This window comes from Portunus trituberculatus, chromosome 31, assembly GCF_017591435.1.
Source record: "Portunus trituberculatus isolate SZX2019 chromosome 31, ASM1759143v1, whole genome shotgun sequence".
In the NCBI taxonomy this organism is placed as follows: Eukaryota; Metazoa; Arthropoda; class Malacostraca; order Decapoda; family Portunidae; genus Portunus; species Portunus trituberculatus.
Window position 1 is genome coordinate 25,249,515 of NC_059285.1, and position 19,417 is coordinate 25,268,931.

Consider the following 19,417-nt stretch of genomic DNA (forward strand, 5'->3'; position numbering starts at 1 on the left):
ACACACACACACATATCGGTCTATGAGCTCTGAGCTCGCTCCGTAATGGGGAAGACTGGCTGGGTGACCAGCAGGCGACCGAGGTGAATTACACACACAAATACAAAAACAAAAAATGTTCTAATTCTCTCTCTCTCTCTCTCTCTCTCTCTCTCTCTCTCTCTCTCTCTCTCTCTCTCTCTCTCTCTCTCTCTTTGTTTCCTCTCCCTTCCTTCATTCCCCTCTTCCTCTCGAAGAAAAGCTACATCGTCCGCTTGTGTCTAAAATATTAGCAAATGTCACTCTCTCTCTCTCTCTCTCTCTCTCTCTCTCTCTCTCTCTCTCTCTCTCTCTCTCTCTCTCTCTCTCTCTCTCTCTCTCCGAAGAGAGAAGCATCCACTTTCCTCTTCGAAGGCGATATAGTGACTAAAAAATAGCAGCATAATACACAAAGACGACAAGTATGACAAGCGTGTACGAGTTTCCCGCGGTCGGGCGCGCGGCACTACCACCCGTATATCATACAGGCAGGCTTTTTTAACATCCGGCGCAAAGGGGTTAAGGGGGAATGAAGAACAATTAAGTTAGGAACAGCAAAGTTACCCGCAAGATCGTTACCCAGTACAAGATGTACCCCCGGTACTGGCAGTTCACCTGGTTCAATGGCTACCACAACCTCTCCTGAAATGAACGGGCACTGGAAGCTAATATTAGCCAAAGGATAGGAGAGCTTTGATTCGAGGCCGGTAAGGATCACCTTCTCCCCAGTGAAAGCCTGTTTGATGTTAGGGATGACATCTTCCCTGAAGATGGATTGGGCAGCACCTGTATCACACAGAACCTTGACATTTATTGCCTTGTCTTTACCATCAGTCAGGGACACTTTACCTTGATATGTGTATGAGTCATAAAGTTCTAGAGGAGAGCTAGGGCCACTGGTTTCTTGTTCTCAAGGGTGTTAGGTTTAGGGGCCACAAAAGAACGTTGACGTTGAGAAGCCTTGCAATTTGGGTGTCTACATTTTTGGGTCGTGTGACCTGGTTTCTTTCAGTATGTACACCAGGGGGAATTATATGCATTTGGCAAGAATCCGGTCGGCTTACCATCCGTGCCCCCAAAACCTTCCCCAAAGGAGGACCTAACATTAGATAGTGAACCACGACCTCTACTACCCAGGGATCCCATCAACAAAGCAAAGGCATCAGCCACTTTAGCAGCAGACATAAGATCACTCTCTCCCCGTTCTTCCATATGCCTCAGAATATTAAAGGGTAACTTGTTCTTCCATTCTTCCAGGACCATTAGATTGAGCAACTCCGAAAAGGTGGTAATTTTAAGGGTGGCTAACCATTTCTTAAATTGTCTTAGTTTCTCACTAGCAAATTCAACATAGATGTGAGAGTCTGGTTTCACATACTTTCGGAACTGTTGTCTGTATCCGTCAGAAGTGATAGAGTAGGCGTCTAGAATGTTACCTTTGATCTCTTCATACTCTACCTCATCACTAAGGCCGTTGTATACCCTGTAAGCTTTTCCTACTAGCTTGGGGACAAGTTTACCCCGTCACTAATGAGGGGGTAAACTAGAGAATTACGGCGTTAAAAGAGATCCGGATTACTCTAGTTACGAGACTTGAGAGTGAGGAGTGAATTGTACTGAGACTTGTTATTGATAAGGAGGCGGATTAGTCTGAGGGACTAGTTAAAATGGCCAATTATAACTAGCGTGAAAAATGATCCGCGAAGTGAGGGGATTGAGGGTTCGCATGAACGTATGATGATCCCAACACTTGGATAACACTTATTACACACCTGCCTATGTGCAAAAAATAGAGATAAGTGCTATCGGTGAACACGCCTTTTTACCTGGTTTTCTGCTCTACCACTGCTATGCGATACCAATGAAAGTCACGAAGCACTTTTAACCCAAACGGAGCCTCTTGATCGCACAAAGGTAAATTTAAACCACACGCAGAGTAAGTCACAGAAAAAAAACACATCAGAGTCACACCACCACAGAAACACATAAGAAAAAATAATGTAATCACAGAAAAAAAGTCACTGGAAAAATGGAATACTGAACAAGGGTTATAAGTGTCCTGTCACGGTCGCCAATTGTTATGTTCACCGGTTAAATGGGTAAGATTGGCATCGGGGAGCCGGTGAACAATAACAATAAAAAAGAACCACTGCAGGTTCAACTGGTTAGGAAATGCAAAGGGGGGCACTTAAGAAGCTATTCAATAACCCAATAACAATGAAACTGACATACACATAGAGATATAACATGAAACACATGAAAATGACATACACATATACATATAACACATAAATAAATACAGCAATAAAGAACCTAACTTAATACCTAACAATAATACTAATCCTATATGGAGGCAATGTGGAAAAGACGGGACGAGGGGAAGTGATACTTATGAGGTGTTGCAGTGGTGAAGTGCTGGGTGAGGTGGATCCCACGGTAGTCCAAGAGGCATGGTGTGTTCACTGGTTGAGGCCTTGACCTCGACTCACTTCCAGAAATCAAGGAGCTTTCTTAACACTTCCGCTTGAGTCGAATGGGGCCGCGTGAATCCAACTTAGGGACAGTAGCGGGGCTTCGTGAGATGGTGACGTGGAAGGTGAGGTGGAGAGGTGGCGAATGAGGTAGCAAGCGGAGGAGGTGATGGTAGTGGAGTATGTTACGGGCGGGCCGTAACACCGTATAGTAAAGTGGTGAAGCTGACCCATACTTTGACCTTCTGTATGGTTTTCCAGTCTTCTACATACAACACATCTGTTTTATGGACTTTATTACTTTCTCGCTCCAGGAACCTAGTACTTTGTTTGTAATCTTGATAGGGTGGTTTCAATTTGTGCACGATCAACACTGTGCAGGTCTGAAATATATAATCTGGTTACTGGATGATTGGCAGGCATTAATATAAATTCCTCCTGATCCCAGTTGTCTTTCAACCATTTTGAGATCCTTCTTCTGTTACGGCTCGCCCGTAACATACATTACTACCATCAACTCCTCCGCTTGTTACCTCGTTCGCCACCTCTCTGCCTCCCCTTCCACGTCACCATCTCGTAAACCTTCCACGCCACCGACTCATGAACCCTCCACGTCACCGTTTCATGAAGCCCCGCTACTGTCCCGAAGTTGGATTCATGCGGCCCCTTTCGACTCAACCAGAAGTGTTGAGCCAGCTCTTAGTTTTCTGAAAAGCAAGTTGAGATCCAAGCCTCAACCAGTGAACACAACGCCTCTTGGGTCTACCGTGGGATCAACCATCACCCAGCATTTCACCACAGCGACACCGCATAAGTATCACTTCCCCTCGTCCGTGTTTTCCACATTGCCTCCATATAGGATTAGGATTATTGTTAGGTATTAAGTTGGGTTCTTTATTGTTGTATTTATTACTGTGTTATATGTATATGTGTATGTCATTTTCCTGTGTTTCATTTTATATATCTGTGTTTCATGTTTCATGTTATATCTATGTGTGTCAATATCATTATGGGTTATTAAAATAGCTTTTTAAAGTGACCCCCTTTTGCATTTCCTCACCAATTGAACCTGCAGTGTTTTTTTTTTTTTTTTTTTTATTGTTATTGTTCACCGGCTCCCCGATGCCAATCTTACCAGTTTAACCGGTGAACGTAACACTTCCTATTACCACTATCCCATCTTTAATAGCTGGACCCAATCTCTGATATCTGCTACTCCAGTCTATCATGTCCTTTTGCATATCCTTTATCCACACTAATTCAGCCATCCTCAAATCCTTTGCAGTGGGCTCTTCAAACACATGTCTAAAAGATTTTCCCTGGATTGCTCTAATCGCCCTTGACGTTACTCTAATCAGTTTGGAATAGCTGCTGAATCATTTAACATCAATCACATTGATCTGTACTACTCTGCTTGATTTACTTGTATTAACTACACTCATTGTTACACCAATCCTATCAGGCAATTGAGTCACCCTTGATGTATGGGCCACTCATTTATTGGCAATGTCAAGAATCTAGGCCCATTCTGCCACATTGAACCTGTACCGATACCATCAGGCATACAAGGTCTTACAATATCAGCCGGATTATGGTTTGAGTCCACCCACCACCACTCATTACTGTTGGTCTTCATCTGTATCTCTGCAATACGAGTCGCCACAAAAGTATTAAACCCGTAGGATTCCTTTTGGAGCTGTGATCTCACGATCATGGAATCCAAACAGTGTATGATTCTTTCAAATGACCAATTAAATTCCTTTACTATGGTGTTTTGTAATCTGATCGCCACAAAAGCCCCACACAATTCTAGACGCGGTGTAGATAACTGTCTTATTGGGGCAATTCTGTTTTTTGCCGTGATCAAATTTGCAACATACCCTCCATCACTAGTTTGCCATCTTGTGTAGGCACATGCTCTATAAGCTTGTGCGCTACCATCTGAAAACATGACCAAGACTGGGCTACCAACTGCATTATCAGGCTTCAGTGATCTCCGGAATGCTAACCTTTCTAATCCATCTAAATCTGTGAAAAACTTCCTCCATTCCAGTACAATGTTCTCCTCTAATGGTTCATCCCAGTCAATACCACCTTTGCATTCATCTCTAGAAACCAAAGTCCTCATCAACCACTTAGCTCTTAAAGTAACAGGCACAATAAGACCCAACGGATCATATATCGTAGCAACCTGGCTCAAGACCATTCTATGAGTCAGGACTGTAGGGAAGTTTGCTTCTATACAACATTTTTCCAAATCAGGACCATTTCTCACTTTTCTTACTTTGGGTGAGAAATTTACTCTGACCTTGAATCGAAAACAGTCATCTTTCGGGTTCCATTTTAGTCCTAAAACTTTCTCACTTTCTGTGTTTAAAACATTGATCTCAGTTTCATCAGCAACTCCACTAACAACCCAATACTTCACACAAAAGTTTCCAAAAGAAAGTATCTCCTCAGTCTCTTTCATTAATCTGTATGCTTTCTCTTTGCTATGTGTTGAAAGCAAGATGTCATCTACATAGGTGTTGTTTGTAATCACGTTATATACTTCCATGTGACTGTCCCTGAACCTCTCTACAGTTCCCCTTAATGCCAATATAGCTATAATGCCACTGGGCCTATCTCTGAATGTTACTGAGGTAAGCACGTAATGGTCAGGCTGTCTACCATTCTCTAGATCCCTCCACAAAAATCTATGCGTATGCTGATCTAACACACTAAGTTTTACAGTATGATATATTTTGGATATATCGCCTATGTAGGCCACTTTGTCCTGACGGAAACGGAACAAAACCCCTAATAAGTTATTCATAATGTCAGGCCCCTTGGCCCAAAAGTTGTTTAACCTTTGTCCCATATAGCAAGCAGAAGAATTGAATACAATACGTACTGATATAGAGCTAGAATCAGGTTTAAGTACCTCATGGTGTTGAATATAGTGCACTGGGCCTTCATAGTCATTAATTTCCTGGTATGTTAATTTTCTTGCAACTCCCCTGCTTACCATTCCTTCAATTTCCACATGATATTTAATACCATACTCTGTGCCAAGCTTCCTCAACTTATTTTCAGTCATTTGTAACCTTGCAACTGCTACTTTCACATTATTTTTCAATGTCTTAGGATCTTTCACCCATGGATTATGTACAACCCATACCTTTTCTTCTTTGTCATAGACTAGGCCCTTCTTAATCAAAGCCAATTCTCTTTCTTCCTTAAGTGACACACCTTTGGTACTAGGACAATCCCTACACATGCATAATATATATCAATGATCACATTTCACACCCATTTCTTCTACGGTAAAAAATCTATCAAGGCTTGCCTTAAAAGAATCCTTGTATTCCAAAGAAATTTCATTAACCCTTAAGAGGTCAACCACGTACATGTACGTTTGCCCCTTTCTCGGTTTCCATGCGTTTGAAATTCCCTCCAGCTTCAAGATTTATATTCTTTGAAGTGTCTAGCATATATCAGCACAGTTTCCCGTCATTCTGACATGGATTAGTCATCCCCCTCCCCCCACCCCTCCCTACCGCCTTAGCGTGACCCCAAAAAAACGGAGCGACATTTGGTATTACTGTCATGAATGTGATGTAGCTCTATGCATTGAGCCTTGTTTTGAAGAATATCACACCCTGCTGCAATACTAAAAGCTTAGATACTGAAAGAAAAATAATAAACAATATTTTGTGGTAAACTGAGCAAATTATTTTTACATTATATTTACAGTATTTACAAATATTTTTTGTATTTTCATTTCATAAAACATGGGTTAATTTATGAATATGTAACCATTATACACATATCTCGTAGGAGAAAATATCGATAAACGATTAAAAAAGTCTCATTCAGAAGTTGTACGTCTGGCAGCATCACTAAGCGAGGTAAATTTAAAGCTCCAGGTGGACATTAAAAATGGCAATTTCGAACTTTAACTCTTATTTTTACTTTTCTATGCCCATTTTGAGTTTTATGGAATAAAAAAAGAAAGTGGAATTTTTGGTGACCTGGATGAGTATTCAGAGGTAAATCAGTGCTGACCTCTTACGGGTTAAGTCCTACATTACATGACAGTTTATGTGTCCTTACGACAAGATGGTGAGATTTACATCCGGAAACACGTATTGATTCATGTTTGCCTCTTATACTAAGACCAAATCGATTTTCCAACAACTGTAGGCTTCCATTCGTACGTATTACTTTCGGTAGTAGTAGTTCACAATAATTTGTCCCAATCAAAACATCAATTTTTCCATGTGGGCGACTAATGTCACCGGGCACTCCTCCAAACAGCTTCCTTATTTTGGAGACATCTACTTTATCTACATCTGCTGATATTTCCTCAATACCTATGACACTGATCTCACAGAGTTTCCCAAATTTATCAATTAATGGCAACCAATATTCTTTACTTGACTGATGCTCTGTGACGTTACCAACCTTAATCATGGATAAGTTAACCTCTTTCCCCTTCAGTCCAAGTTTTCTTGCCATGTCATGAGTTATTAGGGAAATATCAGAACCAGAGTCCCAAAGTACTGTCAGTGGTAAATTCCTGCAAATTACAGTACTTATGTTTAACAACGCTGTTGCAGTTGATCTGGACATAGCATTGAGTTGATCCACTAACAGTATTGTGGTGCAAAAGTGGATGATGTCCACAGCCACACAAAACCCCATCAGAAATAACATCACAAGTTTTTGTTTCATTACAATCATGAGCTAGATGATACCCATTTAAACACTTAAAACACACTCCTTGATCTTTGGTGGCTTCGTAACGTTCTTTGTCACTAAGTTTTCTGAAACCAGTACAACTGTATATATCGTGGTTATCTGTATTATGCAACCAGCATCTTCCTCCTTTAGCATAACCACCTATTCTCACATTTCCATTTACCAATTTAATCAAGTTCACAATACATTGCTCGAATTCCCGATTTTTTACTTCTGCTCATTCTGAAACTTCTTAACCAAACTCAGAGCATCAACTTCATCAGCATTCTCATGTGAAGCATAAATGCTATGTACTGTACCCTTTGCACCATCAGTATTCCAAGCTCTGCTTCTCACACTTGAACTCATGTAATCTAGGACTCTTTTTTTCTCTCAGCAAAAACTCTAGTAACTCAGGAAACAAATCTTTTGAGTCTGATATATTTTCTGCTTTCAGTACCCATTCCCTCTTCTGCAATGTTGGTAGAATTTTCTCAATGTGGCTCACTACATTAGCAGTACTAAGTTCTGTAGATAAATTAACTCGTTTTAAGTCAAACCAGCACTGTTCAACCTTGTTTACCATGTTGATAAATCCCTTGGTATCCCCTTCTGCTATTCTTTTCAACGACCTTAAATCACTTGTTACCAGATCAACTATTTTCCTTGGATTCCCATACTTCTCATCCAATTTCATGAATATTTCATGAAAATCACCTTCTGCACCTCTTACAGTTTGTAGGGCTTCCCCTTCTAAGCACATTCTCAAAGCATATGGATCTTCCCCATAACTAGCTTTAACCAATTTAGTGAAGTCATCTTTAAAGTTCGGGTAACATCTTAGATTTCCATCAAATTTCGGTGGTTCAAACGCTTTCACCTTCATCTTTGGGTTACTTGTCACACACGATGCACGAGTACCAGCTATTCCATTGAACTCAACGTACACTTAATTTCTAATTCTTTCACAGTCTAAAATGTAGTGTTCTATTTCCTCTACGACACAATCATCTAAGGCATTATCATTTATAAATGTAATCAAATCATCACACTTCATTTCCAAAACATCAAAGCTTTTATTCACTGCGTTATAGAATGTCTCTACGACTCCACGACTATCTCCTCTTGCCAGTCCTTTCTTGAAGAGTGTTACCTTACGGGAAAATGCCCCTTTGGCAGTGCTCCTCTTCTTCAAGGCCTCCAAATCCTCTTGTACTTCCATGGCGATGGAGTTGAAATGTACTGTGATTGGCTCGGGGTAGCACTGGAAACGCCATGTGTCGTAACACTTTATTGAAAGAGTTTCAACCTGCAAACATATGCTACTAAGTAAAGACATAACACATCAGAAATACCCTATCCTAAGCTTAAACATGTCAAAAAAAAAAAAAAAAAAAAAAAAAAAGATACCCAAATAAATAACCCACACACAACGCCTAACATCAGTGTTGCCACAGCATTTATCCACAGCGCATGTAACACAATTAAACAATACATTTATCATCAGTCCCATAATACATATGAATATAATCATTACTCACTCCATTGGCTCCACACAGTACAAGTCCAGCACACTGCATCCCCAGCCAAGTAATCAGTAAGAATGCACAGCCATGAAACGATCGCCTGCAATTACAAACATGTCGAAACAACTTGTCACTACAACTTGTCACTAACATAGCTAAACACATGAACATAACACTCATCAATCATCACAGCAAAGTATCCCCAGCGTGTAACACAGCTAACTAATCAACATAATAACAAACTATTAAATCTTACCGTCGGCCGATGAATTCTCTCCTATCCATCACCCGGCTTGTACCACACCCAACTCTGGCCACCACCGCCGTGTCCCACCAAAACCAAGAGACGACTGTGTCTCTGTACTGCACTGCATCGCCGACCAAACCTACTTACAGAACATATAAACCTGAATTGAAACCGCAAACAAACCCATTCAAATCCTTCCAACACTAAACAGTACGAACCTTAATTCATAATTATACCAGTATAAATGAGAACAACTCAACTATCATGTTAATGATACACTTATTACTGTATTTTTATGTTCGATTACTATTTGAATGTGTTTTTAGTAATCGGAAGATGTGTTTTATAGTTATTTAGGGTTAAATTGGATGATTTTGGAAACGGATGAATTGGTTTTCAGTTATTTCTTCTGGGGAAATTTTGTTCAAGACGAGAAATTCTAGATATGAGCTCGATCCGGGAACGAATTAATCTCGTATGTAGAGGGGCCGCTGTATATATATATATATATATATATATATATATATATATATATATATATATATATATATATATATATAAGTAGTATGACTTGAGAGACAGGGCGGGCGTCTATAGCGTACACCAGGGGTCGGCAACCTATGGCACGCGTGCCAGACTTGGCACGCAGAGTGCTTACCTATGGCACGCCACGTGATATGAAGGAGCAAAGAAAAAAAAGTTAAGCAACAAAATAATGAGAGAGAGAGAGAGAGAGAGAGAGAGAGAGAGAGAAAATGTGTATTGTACATCCTTACAGTTATGATTTAAATTTTCGTATGATTCTAAATATTTTTTTCTTATGATATATTAAAATGATTAAATTAAAACGAAAATGTTTTGTACCCGCGATGAGGTGTACGTGAGCACAGCGAGATGTAGACGAGTATGAGACACGTTGGTCCCCGCCGCTGGTGACGCATTAGTCAAGCAGCGCTGCTGTTTCAGTGACTATTTACCTGCCATGAGTGACACTCTTTCTAGTTACTGTCGCCACGGCTACTGCGAAAAAAGTCAAGCTTGATGTCCGATCATTTCAGTCATCATGGACAAATGACTTTGGATTTATTCAACAGAATGATCGTGCTGTGTGTGCTCTCTGCTGCGAAAATGTCGTGTGCCGCACATCTAGTGTTAAAAGACACTTTGAAACAAAACACGATAAGACTTTCAAGGACAGTGCAGACAAGGCTGAAGCGATTAAGAAAGCAGTATCCCGCTATGAGAAACAAAGTAATGTGTTTAAGAACCTGAGTGCTAGCAAAAACAATGCAACTGAGGCCAGTTACAAACTAGCTCTGTGTATTGCTAAGCATGGAAAGCCTTTTACTGATGGAGATTTCATAAAAGCAGCTTTTCTAGAGTGCTCTGAGGTGTTATTTGATGGCATATCAAACAAACAGATGATCATCTCAAGGATAAAAGATATGCCTGCCTCAGCTAGGACCGTGGAGAGACGTATTTCTGAAATAGCTGCTAATGTAGGTGAGCAGCAAACTGTTGGTTTAACAACTACACCTGTGTTCAGTGTGGCCCTGGATGAAAGCGTGGATATAAATGACATTCCCGTCTGGCTGTTTTGCCAGGTACAGTGACACAGAGATACACGAGGAGCTGTGCTGTCTTCAACCTATGTATGGCACTACCAAGGGGGAGGACATACTGAAGACATTCACTGACCATTTTGAGGACAGAGGGGTTGACATAAGAAAGATTTTTGCAGTAACAACAGATGGTGCCCCTGCTATGGTAGGAAAAACAAGGGTTTTACCAAGCTTGTTGAGGATAAAATTGGACACCCCATTTTGAAATTGCACTGCATAATTCATCAAGAAAATTTATGTGCCAAAATCTCGAGCTCTGATCTCAACAAGGTGATGGCTACTGTAACAAAAGTAGTGAATTTTGTTGTTGCACACTCTTCTCTTACGCACAGGCAGTTTCAAGCTTTCCTTGAAGAGGTGGACAGTGCTTACAAAGATATACCCTTGCACAGCAGTGTTAGGTGGCTAAGCTGTGGGAAGGTATTGGAGAGATTTGTGGAATGCTTTGATGAAATCAAGCTTTTCTTAACAGAAAAAGGCCAAGGCTACCCTGAGCTGGAGGACAGAGATTGGATTGTGAAACTTATGTTTCTCTCAGACATCACCAAACATCTAAATGACCTCAGTCTTCTCTTGCAAGGTGCAGGAAAAACAGTGATGGACTTGTATGATACTTGGAAGGCATTTGTTGCAAAGCTTGCAGTTTACTCATCAGATATTAAAAATGGTTCTTTCCGTTACTTCAAAAAACTTGAAAAACTTATCTGCAACTCATCCTGTCAACACTACTGATCTTCAGGTGTACATGCAAGAATTGAAATCTGAGTTCTCAATCAGATTTCAAGTGTTTTCCTTTTTAATCAGACCAGACACGTTTAGATACAGTGAGTTGGACGCATCTCTTTTTGAGTGGATGGAAACTGAGGAGTTGGAAATGCAGTTAATTGACTTTCAGGCCTCATCATTGTGGTCAGCTAAATTTAAGGATCTTCGAGAAATATTGGAAACTAGTACAAATGATCATGCAGCCTCCATATTAAGTTCCTGGACATCACTGCCTGATAAATTCAATTGCATGAAGAAAGTAGCTTTTGCATTGCTATCAGCATTTGGATCTACATATCAGTGCGAGCAGATATTTTCACACATGAAGCACATCCTCAATCCCCATCGCAGCAACCTTACAACGGATCATTCTGAGGGTTGTGTAAAGCTCAAGGTGTCCAGATATTCACCTGAAATTTCAACTTTGGCCAAAGGGAAGCAAGGGCAAGGATCGCATTAATATTGTGAGTATAATTTTACAATAAAGAAGTATATTTTTAGTTTCTAAGAATACTAAATGCTACAAAAAGTGTTACATTTATGTTATGCATGTGGAGAAAAATACATCCTACTTTAATTACAATGGTCACTACATACTCAGTCATAGTGTAAAATTATAATTTTAATTTTCGTAGGCTACATATAGGGCTGAAAAAATAACATTTGGCACGCAAGGGAGTAAAAAAGTGGCATGAATTATAAACTGGCACACTATGTTCAAAAGGTTGCCGACCCCTGGCGTACACGGTACAGGAGAGAGAAGACCCACAGAAGGACGGTTATCTTCATTATATCCACTTCACACAACGTCTCGGGAAAGTACATATCCCATCTTCAGGTGTACAACAGAACACTGTAAAACCACACAAAACTTTAAAACATGACCAGACGCAGTGGTCCTGCTACTAGTTCCTCCAACAGGTAAGTGGGGAGGGAGACTGGCTTACCAATATTTATAAGCTCCTACTCATTAGCTGGCAAATTCTGATTGGTTAACTAAAAATTTCCTACCCAATACAATATATAACACAATATTCTAATATGTCATAGCTAATGCAAAAAAGAGGAAAATTTAAGAGTATGATGTAAAACAGTTAGTCTATTACAGAAATATTTTAGCCTAAAAAAAATTCTCAATGCCGATTGGTTGAAACAAAGTACACATATATGAACCTCGAATCCTAACTATGCTAAATGCTGATTCGAGGTTCATATACGTGTGCTTTGTTTCAACCAATCAGCATTGAGAATTTTCTTTTAGGCTAAAATATTTCTGTCATAGACTAATTGTTTTACATCATACTCTTAAATTTTCCTCTTTTTTGCATTAGCTATGACATATTAGAATATTGTGTTATATATAGTATTGGGTAGGAAATTCTTAGTTAACCAATCAGAATTTGCCAGCTAGTGAGTAGGAGCTTATGAATATTGGTAAGCCAGTCTCCCTCCCGACTTACCTGTTGGAGGAACTAGTAGCAGGACCACTGCATCTGGTCATGTTTTAAAGTTTTATGTGTGGTTTTACAGTGTTCTGTTGTACACCTGAAGATGGGATATGTACTTTCCCAAAACGTTGCGTGAAGTGGATATAATGAAGATAATCGTCCTTCTGTGGGTCTTCTCTCTGTATATATATATATATATATATATATATATATATATATATATATATATATATATATATATATATATATATATATATATATATAATATAAATATATATATATATATATATATATATAAATAAATAAATATATATATATATATATATATATATATATATATATATATATATATATATATATATATATATATATATATATATATATATATATATATATATATATATATATATATATATATATATATATATATATATATACAGTAATACTCCGCTTAACGAACAGGATTGGGGTGTCAAAGCTGTTTGTAGAGCGAAAATTTGTTAAGCGGATGTAATTTTCCCATAGGAAATAATGGAAATAGGGGGGATGCGTTCTGGGCTGGTCCCCAACATACCACATGGGTAAAGAAAAAAAAAAAAATAAATAAATATATATATATCTATATCTATATATATATATATATATATATATATATATATATATATATATATATATATATATATACGTTTAAGCATATTGGGCCACCGGTGTACCACTACTTTTATGATGTCATGAGTCATTGGAAGTTAGAGGAGCTACGTACAAATTCTCTCACATTCTCATCTCATCTCTGCTTTATTTTTTGGTATTCTAAGTAAGATTTCACTTTATGCATTACAAAACAATCCTTTTTTGGGGGCAAGATATGTAAAAAGCTAATAGAAATGTTGTTTTGTGAACATAAATGCATATATAAGACAGTAACACCACCTCCAAAGGTGGTGTTCCCAGCAACCTCAGAGCAACCTGATAGCAACCTTGTCACCATCCCTCCAAGTGTTCATGGATGCCATTTCGCTGCAAGAGGCTGCTCTGACATTGTTAAAGAATCTTGGATCCAGCTCCATGAGCACTAGAGACAGAGACAGGGAGCCAGCCAATCACAGCGAAACTACCGCGTTCAGTCCCTCACCCGGCAAATTCAAACTCAGAAAATTTGCTAAAACAAATGTGGTTGTATGTTATGCAGACATTTTGGTCTAATTTTATATAGTACTTTAAACCGGAAATTCGTTAAACGAACATTTGTTAAGCGTAGTATTATATATATATATATATATATATATATATATATATATATATATATATATATATATATATATATATATATATATATATATATATATATATATATATATATATATATATATATATATATATATATATATATATATATATATATATATATATATATATATATATATATATATATATATATATATATATATATATATATATATATATATATATATATATATATATATATATATATATATATATATATATATATATATATATATATATATATATATATATATATATATATTACGGTTAACTGCTGCTCACCGGGGAGTATGACGCTCCACAGGGTCCCCAACGCTATATTTCACAGCAGCCGCAACCCTCAGGTTCTTTCTGCTGACAATGTGCAAACTCTAATAGACTGCTGTTCCCTCATGGCGTCACAGCTGCCCTCAGAGGCGAAGAGATACTCCGCTTTCACTCGTGCCTACTATGGATTTGGTAATGACACCAGCATGTACCAATCTCCTCCCTCAGCCTTGCACACCCAGCCTCTAGTAGTAGACAAATAATACTACAGAAATAGAGGTTGCCAGCAGTGTATAACTTCCCCCACTGCTAGGGAATCTTCTTAGCAACTCCTTCTCCTCCTGTACCAAACCAAATACAATTTATAGATAGTATATAAGTTATGTGTTAAGGGCGAAGCCTTAATACTCCGTAGAGAAACCACCCACAAGGACAATTCCACCCACTTCTCTACAGGAGTATTAATGCCTCTCCACATGTCTTGTTCTCAGACTGTAAGTGCCTACAGACTGGGACAAGACGCGCGTTGTATATTACTATATTACTTAATGCAACAGATGCTTGTCAGCACCTGTCAAGACTGATTCTCCGTGCCTACGGCTTACTACGAGACACGATGCGTATACCACATCCGGTGGTATACACAAGCCTAGCTACCAACTCCGGGTGACAACCAGCCATGCAGGGAGTCAAGATACTCGTAGCTAACAGGTTGTACATACGATTACTGCACGCCGACTGGGAGACAGCATGAAGCTTCCCACCAGACAACCAGTGTGTGTGGCTAAGGCCACTATACTCAATATACTACAGAAACTACGCAAAACGATGGTGGTGGCACACAGCCGCCCACCAAACCACACTGGTGACCACGGCCACCTAAAAAAAAACGACAATCGGGACGAGACAGTAACTCTCCGCGTCGCCACTCAACAAGAGGGGACAAACGCAAAAACTTGGGAAATGCAGCAAAACCAGCTACACTTTCCCCTGGAACAACAAACCCGTTGCTCCATACCGTCACGGCCTAACCAGCAGCAAACCAGCTACTCTAAAAGGAGGGCACAACTCCTAGACTGAGACTGTTGAGCACCCAGAACAGCCTAGCAACACGCGTCTCAACACTGTGCCAAGAACCCAAGAGCGAACATGTCTACCTCGGCTAAAGACTGGCCCGGTACTGGCGTTTTCTACCAGGCACAACGAGATGGCGGGAACAGAAAAGGGGGAGGGTGGCCACACAGCGGAACAGCGAGAGGCTGTGCTGGGGCCGCCATACACACGAAATAATAAGAAATAAAAGGGAAATAAGGCGGTGCCCCTCACATGCCCTGCCTTAAAAGAAAAAATTTTGGATACAAAATATTGACAAAATTTTTTAGAGCAGGGAACTGATTAAAGGGAATGGCCCCAGGACAGACAATGTGCCACAACATTGTCTGCTCCTTTTATATGTCTGACAATGATATTGTACTTCTGGATTTACTCGGTATGGGGGAAGTTTGACAGGCTCTAAGTCCCCAACATCAATATTGTTTTCTATCAACTGAGTCCTGCTCGGAACACTGCTGAACACAGAATAGTACTTCCTCAGCCGCCGAAGCAACTCATCTTGCTGATCCCCCTCTAGGTGCTCAACCTTCTCCTTCAAGAGATGGAAGCTATTCCGTTCCCACTGCCCCGTAGGAACGACAGGTTCAGGCCCAATAACTTCTGGTGCCTCTCCCTCTCAGCAGAAAAATAAAACTGAAGATGCCTCTTGCATGGCAGAACTAAAAGTGGTAGTCAAGGTCACCCACCTTCTTTTCTATAACATAGGGGCCACTATAGCGGACAACAAGGAGCTGACCCTGAAGTGGTAACAACACAAGCACTTCATCTCCAGGGGCAAAACTTCAATACTCGGCTCTGCGGTCATAATACCCCTTCATAGTCTGCTGGGCCTTACACAGGTGGGTCTGCGCCACCTCTAATGCCTTGGCCAATCTCTCTCGACTGCTCATGAGGCTTTTAAGCAGTGAGACAGGGCGCTCAGGTGACGGCTGACACCAAGCCTCCCGAACTACGTCGAGCGGTCCATGTACTCGGTGTCCAAACACTATTTGATTGGGTGAGAAACCCAGGGACTCAGTGAGCGCTTCTCTCACCGCAAATAAGACATAGGGGACACCCTCGTCCCAATCCTTATCTCTCTCCATGCAAAAGCTCTTGAGCATGGTCTTAAGGGTTTGATGATGTCTCTCCAGGGCTCCCTGAGACTGCGGATGATAAGCACTGGACACGATGTGCTTGATACCAAACACAGTCATTGTATCTTTAAACAACTTTGAAGTAAAGTTGGTCCCCTGATCGGACTGCAGCTCAGCTGGCAATCCAAAGTATGTAAAGAAATTCAACAAAGCCTTCAGCACCAGCTTAGAGTGAGTGCTTCTCAGGGGAATCGCTTCAGGGTAGTGAGTGGTAACATCCATTATGGTCAACAAATACTTGTGACCAGCCCTGGTAGCAGGCAGAGGACCTACTATATCAATCAAAACCCTCGTAAATGGAGGATCAACAGCAGGGATGGGGTGAAGAGGTGCCACAGGGGTGTCTGATTAGGCTTGCCTACCAGTTGACAAGTGTGGCAGCACTTAAGAATCGTGGCTACTTCTCCAGGCATGCTGGGCCACCAAAAATTGCGACACAGGCGAGCGACAGTCTTCCGGATGCCCAGGTGTCCAGCCATGGGCCCCTCATGTGCCAACAGCACAAGTGCCTCCCGCAGCTTATGCGGCACAACTACTTGCAGTAACTCACCACCGTCACTCTCCTGCCATCTCCGACACAACACCTCTTGGTGCAAAACAAACTCTTCCCTGCCCTCCAACTCCTTACTTCCCTCACTCACTCGAGCAAAGAAAGGGGCCAAAGCCGGGTCCTCCTGCTGCTTATGAATGAGGTCTGCAGGCTCTAGCTGGGTAAGAGAAAAGGGAACTATAGGGTCATGGGGTTGAGGCAATGCTGCAACCCTACTTCCCACACGGCATCGAGGACGGAGAGCTGGCCCAGGCTGCTTCGCTCCTGCCATGTAATTCGGTGAGTCTTCAGAAGGATCATCACCAGCCAGGCAGTCACCAGGCGAGGGAACAGCTCGCTCCCTGCCTCCACGATGCTCCGTAGGGGAAGAAAATTCAAACTCCCCCGCAGAGCTAGAAGCCTTGGGTGCCAACTTCCAGGCTGCTGCCTGTGCTGAACATCAGAGCCCTCACCCTCCACACCAGGAAGCAACTCAGCACGAGTGCTCCCTCCGGAGTGCTCTGCAGAGTGAGGATAACCATCAAATAACTCGGCTACACCCAACACTCCGTCCTTACTCTCAGCAACAACTCCCGCCGAGTCCGGTGCATTAACAGGTGACTCCACGCCGTCACCGTCAGCCTCTACACCTGAACTCAATGGTGAGCCCAAAACTGGCTCCACCACATCAGCACTGCTACTCCCATCTGGAGTTGATCCCACCTGGCTACTAGCAGCCTCCTAGGTAGTAACAGGCTCTCTCTCAGCCAGACGGGCCTGAGAGCGGGTAACAACATTCACAGAGTCTTGCACCACTTGCCCAGACTCTTCAGCAACCTCATCCTCATCAGAGATTGGGATCCATACACGACCACCAGCCAAATCATTCCCAAGCAGGAAGTCCACTCCTGCGACTGGCAATTCGTTCGCCACTGCTACCTGAGCCGTAGCAGTGACAAGGGGACATGACAGCGTCACCTCAGCCGTCACAAACTCCTCCTCAGTGTTAAGTCCACGACACAACACTGCCTGGCTAGATATCACCTTCCTCCCAGTGACATTATGGCACACTGACTGCTGTGCACCCATATCTCGCAATGCAGTGATGGGATACTTTGTGCCATCAATCTCAACAGTGCCTCCACACAGGAAAGGACGGCACCAGTCAAGCTCACTATTCTTAGTAAGTGCAGGCGTGGCAACAGGGGAAGGGACAGGTGGGCCAACCTGCTCTCCCTCTTCCAAAGACGACTCAGGCACACGCCGTGCCTTCTCAACTCTAAAGCCTGAAGGAGCAGTCAACTCATCATTATAAACTTTGTCTGGCCACACCAGCAAGGCAACTGGCTTCTGTTAGTTGTTACTAACTTTGGGCAATTGAACTTAAAATGCCCTTTTGCTCGGCAGTGATAGCACGTGGGCTGGTAATTATACTTGGGTGTTTTGGGGGCCGCCTTCCCCACTGTCCCATCCTTTGCAGAAGAAGGAGGGGTGGGGGCCTGGGGCTTTCCAAAACCCATCTTACTGCCAAATCGTCTAAAATGGCCTGAAGAGCCCGAGGAAGAACTGCCACCACTCCCTAGGCCTCCCCTAGGACCACCTTCCTTACGATTCCAACTCCCAGGCTGCTGTACAGGACGGTGGGCCAACACATAATCATCAGCCCATGTAGAAGGCTCCTTCAAAGTCCTAAACCTCTTCTCCCTCAACAGAGGTACCAACTCTTTATCAGCAATGTCAATAAATTGCTCCATAACTACTAACTCCTTCAGGGCCTCGAGAGAGTCAACACCCTCGTTTGCAATCCACCTCTCAAACACTTGCTCCAATGAACGAGCACACTCGAGGTAGAAGTCACTAGCTCACTTCCTCTTTCCTCTTAACCCCTTCGCGCCGGATGTTAAAAAAGCCCACCTGTATGATATACAGGTGGTAGTGCCGCGCGCCCGAGCACGGGAAACTCGTGCAAGTTTGTCATACTTGTCGTCTTTGTGTATTATGCTGTTATTTTTTAGTCACTATATCGCCTTCAAAGAGGAAAGTGGATGCTTCTCTCTTCGGAGAAAAAGAGAGAGAGAGAGTGTGTGACATTTGCTAATATTTTAGACACAAGCGGGACGCATGTAGCTTATCTTTCGAGAGGAAGAGGGGGAGGGAGGGAAGCGAAGGGAGGAAAGAGAGAGAGAGAGAGAGAGAGAGATTAGAAAATTTGTTGTTTTGTATTTGTGTGTGTGTGTGTGTGTGTGTATGAGTGTGTGTGTGTGTGTGT

General features: G+C 41.6%; 2 protein-coding genes across 7 annotated transcripts in view; one reads left to right on the forward strand and one right to left on the reverse strand.

Moving 5' to 3' along the window:
- Window positions 1-19,417, forward strand: part of LOC123511353 (RING finger protein 141-like) — a 111,963-nt gene that overhangs the window by 41,156 nt on the left and 51,390 nt on the right. The gene's annotated exons all lie outside the window — the stretch shown is intronic.
- Window positions 7,672-9,214, reverse strand: LOC123511354. The gene is made up of 3 exons (XM_045267163.1): window positions 8,994-9,214; window positions 8,753-8,837; window positions 7,672-8,520 (listed from the first exon to the last, which is right to left on the reverse strand). The coding sequence occupies exons 1-3, from the start codon at window positions 9,020-9,022 to the stop codon at window positions 8,161-8,163; spliced, it is 474 nt and encodes a 157-aa protein (XP_045123098.1). The 5' UTR covers window positions 9,023-9,214; the 3' UTR covers window positions 7,672-8,160.

Coding starts and splice junctions, on each gene's coding strand:
- LOC123511354 (XM_045267163.1), bottom strand. CDS start 9,022: ATGGATAGGAGAGAATTCATCGGCCGACG. Junction 8,838..8,993: donor AGAGAATTCATCGGCCGACG/GTAAGATTTAAT, acceptor TTGTAATTGCAG/GCGATCGTTTCATGGCTGTG. Junction 8,521..8,752: donor TACTGTGTGGAGCCAATGGA/GTGAGTAATGAT, acceptor ATATGTTTGCAG/GTTGAAACTCTTTCAATAAA.